At 43.2% G+C, this 14,851-nt stretch overlaps 1 protein-coding gene across 2 annotated transcripts; it reads left to right on the forward strand.

The window, feature by feature from the left end:
- The first annotated feature begins 2,662 nt into the window (after nucleotides 1–2,662).
- SERTM2 (serine rich and transmembrane domain containing 2) lies at nucleotides 2,663–14,067 on the forward strand. Of its 2 annotated transcripts, none has more exons than XM_045471752.1 (3): nucleotides 2,663–3,029; nucleotides 3,124–3,221; nucleotides 10,028–14,067. In XM_045471752.1, exon 3 carries the CDS (start codon nucleotides 10,805–10,807, stop codon nucleotides 11,075–11,077), a length of 273 nt encoding a protein of 90 aa, XP_045327708.1. In that variant the 5' UTR covers nucleotides 2,663–3,029; nucleotides 3,124–3,221; nucleotides 10,028–10,804; the 3' UTR covers nucleotides 11,078–14,067. The 2 variants fall into 2 exon arrangements, with proteins under 2 accessions (XP_045327708.1, XP_045327707.1); XM_045471751.1 differs by having other exon boundaries at nucleotides 2,671–2,965.
- The last annotated feature ends 784 nt before the right edge of the window (nucleotides 14,068–14,851 follow it).

The following is a 14,851-nucleotide window of genomic DNA, read 5'->3' on the forward strand; positions in this document are numbered from 1 at the left end:
CCTGTGCCGAAATCATGGGTCGGTCACTCAATCGGCTGAGCCACCCAGGTGCTCCAGAAACTTGAATTTTATTTTTTTTAATTTTTTTAACATTTATTTATTTTTGAGACAGAGAGAGACAGAGCATGAACGGGGGAGGGGCAGAGAGAGAGAGGGAGACACAGAATCGGAAGCAGGATCCAGGCTCTGAGCCATCAGCCCAGAGCCCGACGCGGGGCTCGAACTCACGGACCGCGAGATCGTGACCTGAGCTGAAGTCGGACGCTTAACCGACTGAGCCACCCAGGCGCCCCAAGAAACTTGAATTTTAACATCATGTTATGTAGAGCTTATTTTGTTCTAATTAGGTAAGAAAAAAATGGACTGCCCTGGTAAAATCTTATATTCAAATAGCCTTATTCTCTTTTGACATCTAAAACTTGAAATGGCAACATTCACATTTACTCAGCATCTACCATGTAGTACATGCTTTAGAGATATTTTCTCATATAATCCTCATGATGATAGTCTTTGCTACTTTTACAGATGAGAAAATCCAGTCTCAAAAAATTGACTTTCTCAAGGTAATGCAAAAAATACAGATCAGATCTGAGGCTGAAACCCATGTCTATCTGACTTCAAAATCGTGGTCCGTTTGTTAACACTATAACCTTCGATCTTGTCCACCGAACTACCCCAAATGGCAGAATAGGAGTGAACGTGTATCCCCGGGGAGCACCGGGCAGGCTGAAGAAGCCCCGCTATAAGTGCAAAATGTCTCTGAAGTCTCATGCTTGACTAAAAATGTATACAAAATGTGCGTTTTATTCAACGTGTTGTCATATAAAGCACATCAAAAATTATCACTCAAATGACCTATGCTCTCCCTGTCTGAATTTTCAAGGAAAATTAATCCTCTAGAAAGACGCATTGTGTTTATCCTGTAGTTTCGTGAATCGTGAGTATACCACTGCAGTGTGAGTGACCCCAGCATCGTCCATAAGGTATTAGACTAGCCGGCAAAGCATTGAGGATTTGAAGGAGAGCCTCTACCCATTGTAACCGCTAGAATTTGGAAAACGAAAAGAGAAGATGCAAGGCTTGTCAGGGAGAATTTGGGGATACAGGGAAAGCACCGAAGTAATTTCTTAAAAATTGGCATAACACTATTATTATTATATACTGTCATTATTTTACTACTATTATTGTTATATACAATTATTAATTCCATAACAAAATTTGCTGATGACCATGAGTTATTGGATGAACAGTGCACTAATGATGTTATAATACTGGAAAAGTCAGGAGACCATTCAGCTGTTCTTAACCTGTAGGCCATGGAGCATGGAAATTATATGCCTATTTTTGAGGGAAGGGAAGGTCCACAGCTTTTACTAGGTTCGCAACGGAATCCAAGACCCAGAGACAGTTAAGAACCACTGCTACAGGGAGAAGAGCAGAGAATTGGGGATCGCACTGCCTTGCTTTCAAATTCTTGCTCCAAGCTTACTAAATTGCATGATATGCCTTCTCCCTGAGCCTCAGTTTCCTTATTTGTAAAATGAGGATAATAATACCCAAGTCATACGGTTGTTGTGAGGGTTAAATGAAATTCCCTACATTAATTGCTTGAACAGAGTAGGCACTCAAGAAATGTTAATCCCCTCGCTCCTGCCACAATATATATAACACAGTAGGGACATTTAAACTACAGGTGGATAAGGGGCGCCTGGATGGCTCAGTCAGTTAAGCATCCGACTCTTGATCTCGGCTCAGGTGATCTCACGCTTTGGGAGTTCAAGCCCCACTTTGGGCTTTGTGTTGACAGCATGGAATCTGCTTGGGATTCACTGTCTCCCTCTGCCTCCCTCTCTTTCAAAAATAAATAAACACTACAAATAAAACAGAGGCGCCTGAGTGGCTCAGCCGGTTAAGTGTCCGACTTCAGCTCAGGTCATGATCTCCCAGCTCAAGTGGGTTTGAGCCCCTCATCAGGCTCTGTGCTGACAGCTCAGAGCCTGAAGCCTGCTCCAGATTCTGTGTCTCCCTCTCTTTCTGCCCCTCCCCCGCTGGTTCTCTCTCTCTCTCCCTCTCTCTCTTTTTCTCTCTCAAAAATAAATGAACATTAAAAAAATTTTTTGGTTGATGGGAGAGGGGAAAGTGGGTGATGGGCACTGAGGAGGGTACCTGTTGGGATGAACACTGGGTGTTGTATGGAAACTAATTTGACAATAAATTATATTTAATAGAAATAAATAAATAAATAAATAAATTTTAAATCTCTGAAAAAAATTTTTAATAAAATAAATTACAGGTGGATGTACCATTTATAATGGAACATATACCCTGGATAAATACACTTTCTTCAAAGATATTCTACCTAATGCTCAGACCTGGATTCCAAAACTGATGTTACATTTCCACACACACACACACACACAAATTATTCAGTTGGTGCAAAAAAAAAAAAAAAAAAAAAGTTTCCCAAATCTGGGCACACACATATGCATACATGCTATTCGTAAAGATGAAATTATTCAAATACCACGCTCCGTGCTGGCATGTTCGGTTTCAATTCTGAGCATTGATTACCATAAGACCTCGGCTGAAAAACCTCTTGAATCCAGCAAGAGATCTGACCCGCTTGGGTGGCCTGGCAAGACAGGGAGGCTTCGCTATTCCTACAGCTTCGTGAGGAAGCCTCGAAGGGGTTAAAGTGGAAGGCTTACACAAACTTTGCCTCTCCGCTTCTCCCTTATCTCCTCCCTCTCTGGGCTCTGCTCTCCGCACGGCTAAGGCAGAGCAGAGCTGAATCACACTACCTTTCCCCGCATCCTCTAAACTGTTGCCTGCGAAAGAGGGACCGGGGACTGAACTGTTCAGACTGCTTCCATCCAAGGGTTCCCGACGGTATATACGCATCCAAGCAGACACTTCTCTTGGCTCTTTTGGAGTTTAAAAGGCGCAGGCATCCGGCACTGCGGCTGTAAGTGGCAACTGGCGTTTCAAGTAACTAATCCAAGGTGCTTTCCTGTGTCGGCGCCGGCAAGGTCGGACTCTTTGGAAGGACGAGAGAGAAAGCATACTTTGCGCGCAAACTGTCCTGCTTCTCTGGCAAACTGAGGCTTTCGTTCTGTTTTCCAGATTTGCCAGAGATGTTCCTGAACAAGTTGCCTGGCGGTGCAAGCTTCAAAAGGGATACTTAAATGGCCAGCCCCATTTCGTCCCGTAAGCCAGGAAAGGTAAGAGAGATTTGGAAATCTTATGATGTTATTATTTGTTATTCATGGTGACATGAGCGGCATTATCTTATTTATGGGCAGGTGTGATGAGTAGGCACCGTCTGCAGCAGGAGAGACTGCAACTCTCACTTGAGAAAGCTTATTACCTAATGGCTCTAGCCGTTGAAGCTTTTGCTGCTCGAATTGTTTTTCCATAGGCTGATGTGAAACCAGATACTCTAAGAGCCTCTACCTCCCTTAGTTATCTCTCCCCCACACGGGGCGGATAAATACAAACGGGACGGGTTAACCCCTGCAAGCCGTTGCAATGGATAGTTTCGACTTTCTCTGGCCGAAGAAATACCAATCTGATTTGGGTGGTCCAGGCAGAACTTTGTTGCTCCTAATTCGAAACAAGCTTCGCCCAAGGGATCCCTTTCAGGATTGATGGATGGAAAACCCCACATTCCCTTCATGTTCTGGGTGTGTTCATTATTTTACTTCTGTGAAGGTATATGTATTATGCTGATGTCGAACACTGTTACCCAGTACTTGGCAGTTTGAGGCTCATCACCAAAACAGAACGAGTGGTTTGTTGTTTGTTTGTTTTTTTTTAACTACCGAGAGAGTTCTATTTACCAAGTTGATGACAACACATGCAGTGAGAAAACCAAAGGTGTATTTGCATCTCTTGTGGGTATTTTGATTTACATTAGAAGTGAAGGAAAGCAGATGTTCAGGCTAATGTTGGACATTGGACCATTATTAAATTAATCCCTTTCCCTCTGCGGTTCCCCCAAACTCCCCTCCCCATTTCTTTTCTTCCTCCCTCCTTTCACAATGTTTTCCTGCTTCCCTATTTTTATCTCTACTTCTTTTTTTAAGTTTTTATTTATTTATTTATTTATTTATTTATTTGGGGAGTTGGGCAGACAGGGAGGGAGGGAGAGAATCCTGAGCAGGCTCTGCACTGTCAGCACGGAGCCCGATGTGGGGCTCGAACCCACAAACCGTGAGATCGTGACCTGAGCGGAAACCAAGTCGGACGCTCAACCGACTGAGCCGCCCAGTTGCCCCTGTCTCTACATCTTACTCATTCTTTCTTTCCTGTTATTCACACAACCCTCATCTTGTTCCTCCTTACATTTCCTTCCTTTCCTCCTCTCACTTTCTCTCAATCCCCCCTTCCTCCGCACTGCCCCCCGAATTCCTTACCCTTTTCCTATCCCCCACTCTCCTCCTTATCCCTGCATAGCTTTCAACCACTCTTACAAAAACTAGAGACTAATTTTTATTTTATAAATATCCCGGAAAGGATTGTGCGATACTCAAATTGTATAAGGGTCTTTCCATGAAAATTGGATCCTTCAGAATCAACAGAATTTCAATATCTTTTAAAATCGCGTGGGGCCTTTTCTTCCCAAATGGTGCAAGGCTTTTAGCAGAGCAATCACATTCTCCGTGCAACTCATTAGTGCGTTAGCAAAGAGAGCTCTGGCAATCCTGTTCAGAAAGCTTTTATGAGAAGTTGTCACAGATGCAGGACCGGAGTAACAAAGAGGATTCCTCAATACCTAACTTTTCCTTTACTCACTTCACAATCCTTAATGGGTTTCAGAAATTTAATCAATAGACCTCTCTGAATTCACCAAGGTGTTTGGTCTCCTGCAGACTATAGAGGTTTCAAGAATATGTGAGTAGTTGGTCTTCCAAACCCTCAAATGGGATGTGTAAAGAAACTGAGAACTGTACATGAGATCACTGTTCTCCACAACTTCTCCAAGCTTCATAGAATTCTAATATTTAATAAATATTCGCACCTAAGGAAGATTCGGGGTCGAAGGGTCGGAGGAGGCAGACAATGTATTATCAATTGTGACTGAAAAGCCTCTATAGACAAAATTAAACTTTCTAAAATTTCAGGCGGCAATCCCACCCCATGTAGTTTTCCTTTCAAATCATGTAACTGATCGTAACTCAAGAGCAAAGTTTCTGACAACGTGATTATTTCTTAATTCCAGATTATAACCGGGAGTCTAGTTTCCTTTGCACAACGAGGTATGGGGAGTAGGGAAGAGGAATGAAAAGAAAAGGGAGTTTCGGACTCTTCCCCAAAGTATATTAGCAGTGAGAACAAAGAGAAGACTATGCTTCTCTTCCAGCTGTCAGTGCTAAGTGCATTTCCTCCTGTCCGTGCATTTATTCACTAATTATCGAACAGCTACTGTGAGCAAGGTTAAGGGATAGAATGTTGAAAAAGATCCTCAAGGGGTTTATAAATTGTGATTTGGGGGGAAACACAGGAAATAGATATTTGTAACGTGAGGCGAATGTAACCTCTCTGGGAGAGATACAAAGCATGTGGGAATTAGGATTTGGATGGGGAAATTAAGGTCAGTTTCATGAGCCGAACCATGGGGGATGGTAGCATTTGCCCAAACGGAGAAATGTGAAGATGAAAGGAACTGGTCAAATAAAAACATGGAGGCAGGGAAGTAGATGACAGTGAACATTACAGATTAGTTGGAAAGGAGGGTAGTGGAAGGATGTAGGTCAGCCAGGACCCGGGCATTGCCGGCCTTGAATGCCAAGCTAAGGAGAATGGAGGAAAGTCCCAAAGCAATTAGGATCCTCAAAGGCAATATGTGGGCTTCCAAAACTTTACTCCTTTTTCATTCTATTTGAGTAGGTGTGAATAAATCATATAGCTTGACACTTTTTTTACAAAGTTAAAAATAAAACTAAGCAACATATTGCTTAGGCATAGGTGTGTGTGTGTGTGTGTGTGTGTGTGTGTGTGTGTGTGTAAATAAAAGCAAGGTAATGACTCACAAAATTCAGAGTACTGATTGTTTGGGAGGATGAGTAGGTAGCAGGATGAGATGGGGTGGAGCATAGGTAGATGTCCAAAGGAATTCTTACTTGTTCTCAATCTTGAAGTGGGTGAGTGTTTTTCACAGGTGTTTGTCCATCAGCTTATTAAATAAGCAAATAAAAGAGGCCCTGGAGGCGCCTGGGTGGCTGAGTCGGTTAAGTATCTGACTTCAGCTCAGGTCATGATCTCTTGGTTCATGAGTTCGAGCCCCGCATCAGGCTTTCTGCTGTCAGCACAGAACCTGCTTTGGATCCTCTGTCCCCGTCTCTCTCTGCCCCTCCCCTGCTGGTGCTCTCTCTCTGTCTCTCTCAAAATAAATAAATAAACTTTTAAAATTTTTCAAAAAAATTGCACCCATGATGGCAACATGCCATAAACCAAGGAGTATGACTGATCCAAACCTGTACTTGAGTTACTCCAATGTCAAAGAGGCATCTCGCACTTGACTTGCACTAGCAGTGAGTGAGTTATCTTCCTTCCACTTCTCTCTTGGAGGGCAGGTGAAAAAGTGATGCCTCTGTCTGGGCTGCCCGGGACTGTCAGAGTCCTGAACCTGAAGTGCTCTCTCGAGTTTGTAGAGTGGTGTTTCCCAGCCCCGGCTGCGTATCAAAATCACCTATAGAGCTTTAAGCATTACAGATGTTCATGCCCCCACGCCGACCTACTGAATCAGAGCTTCTGGAGGGAGGACCCAGGTACATACATTTTCAAAAAGCTTTTTATAAGCGATCCTGAGGGCAGCAGGAACTAGAAACCATTCCTTGCAGAGTGTGCTTAGAAATTCTAAGTGGCTAGCTTGTCACGAAGGACAGATTTCAGGGTCCTATCGATACCCAGAGATTCCGATCTAAAAAGCAAGGGAAAGGACCTGGAAGTCTGCATTTGTAGTAAGCATCTCCAGGTGAGTCTGATGAAGGGACTTCCTGGGACCACACTGAGAAACATTGCCCCAAAGGTTCCAAAACACTAGGGACTCTGGGCGATTACTCTGTGTACTCGTTTCCTAGGGCTGCCATAAACAAACTACCACAAACTAGGTGGCTTCAAACAACAGCAGTGTATTCTCTTAGGTCTGGAGGCTAGAAGTCTGACATCAGGGCATCAGCAGGGCCACGTTCTCTCTGCAATCTGTAGGGTAAATTCTTTCCTTGGCTCTTCTAGTTTCTGGGCTTTGCTGGCAATCCCTGGCAATCCTTGGCTTGGAGATGCAGCACTCCAATCTCTGTTTCTGTCTTCCCTTCTTTTCTTTTTTTTAGTGTTAATTTATTTTTGAGAGAGAGAGAGAGAGTGAGCAGGGGAGTGGCAGAGAGAGAGGGAGACACAGAATCCAAAGTAGGCTCCAGGCTCTGAGCCATCAGCACAGAGCCGACATGAGGCTTGAATTCATGAACCTCGAGATCATGACCTGAGCTGAAGTCAGACGTTTAACTGACTGAGCCACCCAGGCGCCCCTCTCTCTTCCCTTCTGATAAGGACACCAGTCATATCGGATTAGGGCTAACTTAATGACCTCATTTTAACTGGAGCGCATCTACAAAGACCCTATGTCCAAATGAGGTCACATTCACAGGTACCAGGTGGTAGGACATCAACATATCTTTGGAGGAGACACAGTTCACCCCATAACACTGTTTTAAATAGTTTTTTTCTTTTTTCTTTAAAAAAATGTTTTTAACATTTACTTATTTCTGAGAGAGAGAGAGAGAAGACACAGAATCCGAAGCAAGCTCCAGGATCCAAGCTGTCAGCACAGAGTCTGACGCGGGGCTTGAACTCACACACCATGAGATCATGACCTGAACCAAAGTTGAATGCTTAACCAATTGATCCACCCAGGTGTCCCTTAAATATATATATATTTTTAAGTAGGTCCCCAGGGGCGCCTGGGTGGTTCAGTTGATTAAGCATCCGAATTCAGCTCAGGTCATGATCTCACAGTTCTTGAGTTCGGACTCAAGTTTGTGTCGGACTCTGTGCTGACAGCTGGGAGCCTGGAGCCTGCTTCAGATCTGTCTCTCCCTCTCTCTTTGCCCCTCCCCTGCTCACTTACACTCTGTCTCTGTCTCTGTTTCTCTCTCTCAAAGTTAAATACGCGTTAAAAATTTAAAAATAAATAAATAAATAAATAAATAAATAAATAAATAAATAAAGTAGGGCCCAAACCACCAATGAGACTGATTAGCTATGTTCTTTGGCTTGGATATCTGGAGAAAAAGACCTACACTTAGTTACCTTTCAAAGCTCAGTGTACACAGAATCACTTGAAAAGCTTGGGCCCGGGATTCATATTCCTGGGTCTTGATCCAAGATACCAGAATTCAGGATAAAGGATATGTACTGTGATTGTCTTTTCTACTTATTAGTGGATCAGAAATCAAAAGAAACGTACCTTTACGTTGCGCGAACGTGTCTCCTCGACCACTGCTCCAAAGACAGTAGAAGGATACCCTGTCTCTTTGCTCATGTTTCTTGTGAGCCAGGTGGCCCTGCATGGGCGGTAGGGCAGTGGGTAGGCAGACTGAGACTCATCCAGATTCCAGAAAGTATAGTAATGTGGACTAGTAAATATAAAGTTTAAGTGCTTCCAGGCTGGGGGCAAAATTCAAGACTATTGGAAGGGTAATGTGATTGTTGGAGCTGTTTCTATTTACTCTTCTTCGGTATGTTGACAAGAGACAGAACTAGGCTACACTGTCAGCGCTCTGTTACCAGCACGCAAAGAAGTTTGATGGGTGATGGAGGTTTATTTTGTTTATTTTAGTCACCCAGACTCAGAATTCATGTTCACGACGGCAAGCCAAATCATTTTTGGAAGACTTCAACAGTAAATAGTTGACCCCATTTACACACTGGAATGTTTTCGCCAAGAAAGACAAGGTTCTGTCTTTGCCAATAATCGAAGATACAGTTATTTGCTCGGGAGCAGACACGCCCTCTCGATCCCTTCAGATCTACAAATACTGAAAAAATAGTATATCCTCCGTCCCCGGACCTAAATGAGAGAGAAAGGCCATAAAAACAAAATTGGGGGAGGCCTGCATTCCTAAAAATTCCATGATTTGTTAAAGCGACCCACGGCACTGGGATCTAGAGTTTGAAAAAATGAATCCTTAGATTTAGGTCTTCGTTATTTTATTTTATTTTTTTTAAGTAGGCTTTGTGCCCAACGCGGGGCTTGAACTCATGACCCAGAGATCAAGACTCACACGCTTTACCGACTGAGCCAGCCGGGTGCCCCTAGGCCCCCTTTATTTTAATGCTGGGGTTTCTTGGGTAAGCCAGAGCAGCAGTTGTCATCCTGGCTACACTTGACAGCCATTTGTGAGCTTTTAAAAAATACCAGTGTTTGGGGCATCCGGGTGGCTCAGCTGGTTAAGTGTCACACTCTTGATCTCGGCTCGGGTCATGATCTCACGGTTTGCGGTTTGAGCCCACATGGGGCTCTGTGCTGGCAGGGCAGAACCTGCTTGGGATTCTCTCTCTCTCTCTGCCCCTCCCCCACTTGCGCTGTCTCTGTCTCTTTCAAAATAAATAAATAAACTTAACAAAACATACCAGTGTTTGGACCCCACCTCAGACCGATAAAATCTGACTCTCTAGAGTGCTTTCCAGGCCCCTACTGTGGAGATTATGGTTTAGAAAGTCGATGTTGGGGCCCTTGGTCTATACTTTATTATCTCAGGTAAATCTTATGATCAATTAGTTTGGAAAACACTCTCCTAATCTAGCCTAGTTATTAGTTGCTGTTCAGTGATCCGAATTTTTCTTTTCTTTAATAGCCATGTACCACATAGAAAGAAGCATTCAAATTGAAAACCCAGAATATCCTTTTAAAACGAATTTGCCGTTTCGCAAACGTTTTGCAATATATCCGTTAATTTGTCTTTCAAAAGAAATTGCCATCTGTTTCTCTTAGATACCTGAATCTTTTATTTCTGTTTTTGATTTTCAGGAATATAAATCTGTTGAAGAATCTTCAGAGTCAAATCTTCTGAGCCTAGACATACTGCTGTCAGCATCTCTTGAGACCTCCTCCTTCTGAGAATTCCCAGGTCTGACCACACTTTCCCTCCAGCCTACAGTGAGGGACGTCAACACACATCCTCTAGACTTCCAGCCCTCGAGCTGTGGCAGCTGGGGCAGGAATCTTACAAGCTCCATCCTTAGGGGAGATTCAGAAAGACAAGAAGGGTGAAAAGTCAGATATGCTGAGTCTGAAACATACAAAAGCCTTTAGAACGGCTCCTCACAGAAGAACCCAAATAAATCCACATAATTAGTGCGCATATTTAGATGAGCTATACATAAAACAGAAAGCCTTTCTCCCTCTATCAAAACAGAGTAAAAAGTCTGATTTAATACTCAGAGATTCTTGTCCCCATGCCAGTATTATAAAGCAGTTTCGCCGCATTTGTTTCAATCTGTGTAAGAGTAGGACTGTGGAAAATAAAAGACTTATTTGTATATTATTTTTTTTAATGATTAAGAATTTCTGATGAAACCTGTGTAAGAGAGGGGTGCTGTGCTGGAGGACAGAGCGTGGCAATTGCCAAATTAGAACATCACCATTTTCTTGCCTGTGCGCTAGTGACGGGGTCCGGGTCGTGATTGCTTTGCATAAGATTGTTAGAACACCTCCAGGATACCCAGAGACAGTCTATGTGGCTGTGGAATGCCTCGAGGGCAATAGAAAGCAAATAGAAGCAGGTACGGACGGAAGTCTTGAGTGATGACGGAGGTGCATTTCAAGTACCATGGAAATCTCACTGGCCGCGCCCATTTCCCCACCCTGGCAACAGAGGTTGATAACACTTCCGATAAGTATTCCAACCTCTACATGTATGTGGGCTTATTCCTGAGCCTCCTAGCCATTCTCCTCATCCTGCTCTTCACCATGCTCCTTCGGCTCAAACATGTCATCTCACCCATCACTTCCGAGAGCACAGAAAGCGTTCCTCAATTCACAGATGTAGAGATGCAGAGTCGGATCCCCACTCCTTAAAGCCGGGATGAACATGAGCTTTAGTGGATCTCAGTGAACCCTTCTATGGTGATGTCCAGGAAAGTTTCTTTTGTTGCATGTGGCTTCCCATGGAGGGAATCAACAAGTTGTTTATTTAACAAGTTGTTCATGTATTTTGTGTGCGTGTGTGTGTGTGTGTTCTTCTTGATCTTGATTCTGTTTGTGGGCTATCTAAGAGGCTTAAGACTCACTCTTTGCCAGAAATAAAGGAAATGGCAGCTGGTTGGGAGGGCAGGTTTCCATAGTAACCAAAGAGAGCCTGGGCCGTGAGCAAACCTCAGACCACAGAAATTCATATGCAGCTATTGTAAAATTCACAGGATCCCTGGAAGCTCCAAGAACAAGAAAAATCAGCTCTCGAAGGGGCTGATTGTTCAAAGAGGGTCCCCCCCCCCCCCGCAGTAAAGGACAAGTTTTAATTTAGCACTTACCCTAAAGAGTCTCCTCTGCTGACATGAAGGTAAATCATGTCAGAGGTTAATGGAAAGGACCACGAACCCTTTCCCAAAGGAGCCGTGATTTTATCATCTAAGGTCAAAGGGTTTGTCCCAAATGAAAGAAGAAATTTAAAGAAACTGTCTCAGTTTAAAAAGCAAGTGCGCAGAAAGTAGTTTCTAGCCAGCAAATTCACCTAGAGAGGGGAAATGTGCATTTTATATCTGTGTTATTACTATTACTGGACTCTTAAAAACTCAGATAATGGCAGATGTATTACAAAAATCCAGAATGATGAGCTTCTCCCAAAACAAGGGAAGATTGAGTCAAAATGTGCTCATGACATGAATCTTGCATTATACGTGCAAATTCTTTACCTTTTTCTCCCTCCCCATCACGCTCCTGAAGAGTTGCACACAAACATGAGCTTTGTTTAAAGATGGCCTTGGCAAAAAAGACTCAACTATCCTTTAAAGCAGGAAGGAAATAATCTTGGTATTCTGTCATTGAATGATTGTGGCTTTGGACAAACCATTCAAGCTTCTGGGTGCCAGCTTTTTCTTTCTGAAAAATGATCAGAGAGCTATTTAGTTATCACTGGACTCCTTTTAGATCTGAGGGTAAGAAAAAGACAAGGGAGGAAAGGAGTAAACACCACCCCCCTACAAATCCTTATTAAGATCAATGTCCTCGACTGTCACATTTGTCTTTCCCAGAAAATGTGTTTCCCTTCCTGATCCCTGCCAAAAGATGACATGGTTCGCTTATTACCTATGAGAGAAATATATTTTTAAAAATCCCATTCTCACAAGTAGCCTGGTATGCCAGGAGTGAGGGAAGAATTTGATTTTTGGCAAAATGAACGTTCCAAAAGGGAACCCGGAGGAGGTGAGTACTGTTCACAAATCACAAATTAGAAGGCCGGTCATATACTTGCCACCCAAAAGCTAATACACGTGTGTTAAATTCTACCTGCTTAAAAACAAACAAAAGTCTACCTGCTTCAAAAAAAATCGGTTCTCACTTGCACCTAAAAGATGGTCACCAAATTTCACAGGGTGCTGCCTCGGGAACTGCGGTGGTGGGAAGAGAAATGGTATGGATGTTAGGTTAACGCCACCTCTACCAGGCATGCAGCTGTCACTAATCTGTTACCAATTTAGATTGGCCCCTTTACTCTGATCTAAATCTAGCCTGGTGGTGAAATTCCCAAGTGCTTTCCACTTTTATACACAGTCATTTGCCAATACTCCTCTCTCCAAGGGGCTGCAAGGTGTGGAATCCCCACACACAGAGCTAAACTTAGCGGCAAAGGCTGACTCTGGCGCACCTGATACAACAGCGGATCGTAAGAGACAGCAGGTGCATTCTGCACCATTCAGAAGAGATGAGCAGGTAGGCTCAGACTCAGGGCGTACACTTCCCTCTGGGCCTTTTATTTTCCAAAAGGCATGGTGACTTTTATGTTATTGCGTCTGGTGGTTCGAGTTGTGTCTTTATTCAACACCCGGACTCCATGTCCTCCGTAAGGTTTTAGTTCTTTGGCAGCCTTACACGCACGCACTTCATCGAAGGCTGGCAGCGTACCCCACAACTTCTTAAGGACACACATATCCCCTCGCTCCAGGCACCCCCTTTTGTGCTCACAGTATTTGAATGCACTTTACAGTTAAGAAGTCTGTGGCTGGATACGTGAAAGAACCGATTATGCTTTCGACAGCAATGAATAGCGAGATTACCCAGTGCCTTGTTGCCAGATTTGATGAACAGACTACGCATCTATTCCTGCCCACCTGACCTCCCCAGCCCGCATGTCCAGAGTTTAACACCTCTTCTTTAGTCACTGGCTTGGAGCAAGAGTCCTGATTTATGATTAGGTGACTCACCTGGAAAACAAGCACCCTCTTTCATCACAACTACCCCATGGGATCCAGATCTTTACTGAGCATTAACCAAAGCACACAGCACAGTTGCACTAAAATAGCAGCATGACCCCCCCCCCCCGCCACAAGTTCCAGTGATGACACAAATGGAGATGCATTTAAGCAGACGTGTTGTTGTGGTGACTCACATGGTATTTAATCTTTAGGAAAATAAGCTGAAGGTTTTCATCGTAGCAAACTGACTATAAAGAAAAGAATTTTTCCGCTTCTATTAAATTATATTCTCTCCCTCAGTATATTCATTAACGTGTATTACTGCTCAAAGAGTCAGCTAGAGCACTCCATGGGCATCATTTGAATTTATCCATCTATCCACAATGCTGACTTGGCAATTCCTTCCCCCTTCCCCACTCTCCAAAAACTGCACGGTAGCCTAAATGTATATAAGCAGGTTATTTCTATGTAGATGTACTCTGTTCTAAGATGAAAGACTGATGCTTCATTTATTATTTATTTATTTATTATTTATTATTATTACTTATTATTATGCTGACCCATATGAAATTGCCGTTTCCATATGTCAAAAAGTGTTCGAATATCAGCCATTTCATGTAACTCAACCTAATAAAAAGACTCACGACATGAATTCTCCAAATGGTAACCTCTCCTAATATGTTTAAAAATAATTGGGGCGCCTGGGTGGCTCAGTCGGTTAAGCATCTGACTTCGGCTCAGGTCATGATCTCGCGGCCCGTGAGTTCGAGCCCCAAGTCAGGCTCTGTGCTGACAGCTCAGAGCCTGGAGTCTGTTTCAGATTCTGTGTCTCCCTCTCTCTCTGACCCTCCCCCATTCATACTGTCTCTCCCTGTCTCAAAAATAAATAAACGTTAAAAAAAATTTTTTTAATAAAAATAAAAATAATTCAATTTCTGGGGTGCCTGGCTCAGCTGGTTAAGCGTCCAACTTTTGATCTCAACTCAGGTCATGATTTCACGGTCGTAAGATTGAGCCCCGTGTAGGGCTCTACGCCCAGCATGCTTAAGATTCTCTCTTCCTCTCTCTCTGCCCCTCCCCCTCTCGTGCTCTCTCTCTCTCTCTCTCTCTCTCAAAAAATTAAATCAATTTCTAAACATGTACTTTGCATACATTTCAGAATCGTGGGTTGTATCAAACAAGGCATATTGTAAAAGGCTTCTGTATTATGTATTTGGCAGGGAATCTTAAGGTTAATCAAGTAAAGATGAGCTCATCAAGCCTTATCTTTCCCTCCATGCCAAATCTGAAGCTTTGGACTCACAACTGAGTTTCACTGCTGCAGACCCCACCGAATTTACTAAGTAGGTGAAAAGGAGTCCACTTAATGCAATTAAATGGTTATATTTAGTAATACATTTTACTCACCTGCATTTGTGCTGAAGGAACAACTTTTTTTAAC

The sequence above is a fragment of the Leopardus geoffroyi genome, chromosome X (genome assembly GCF_018350155.1).
Source record: "Leopardus geoffroyi isolate Oge1 chromosome X, O.geoffroyi_Oge1_pat1.0, whole genome shotgun sequence".
Classification (NCBI taxonomy): Eukaryota; Metazoa; Chordata; class Mammalia; order Carnivora; family Felidae; genus Leopardus; species Leopardus geoffroyi.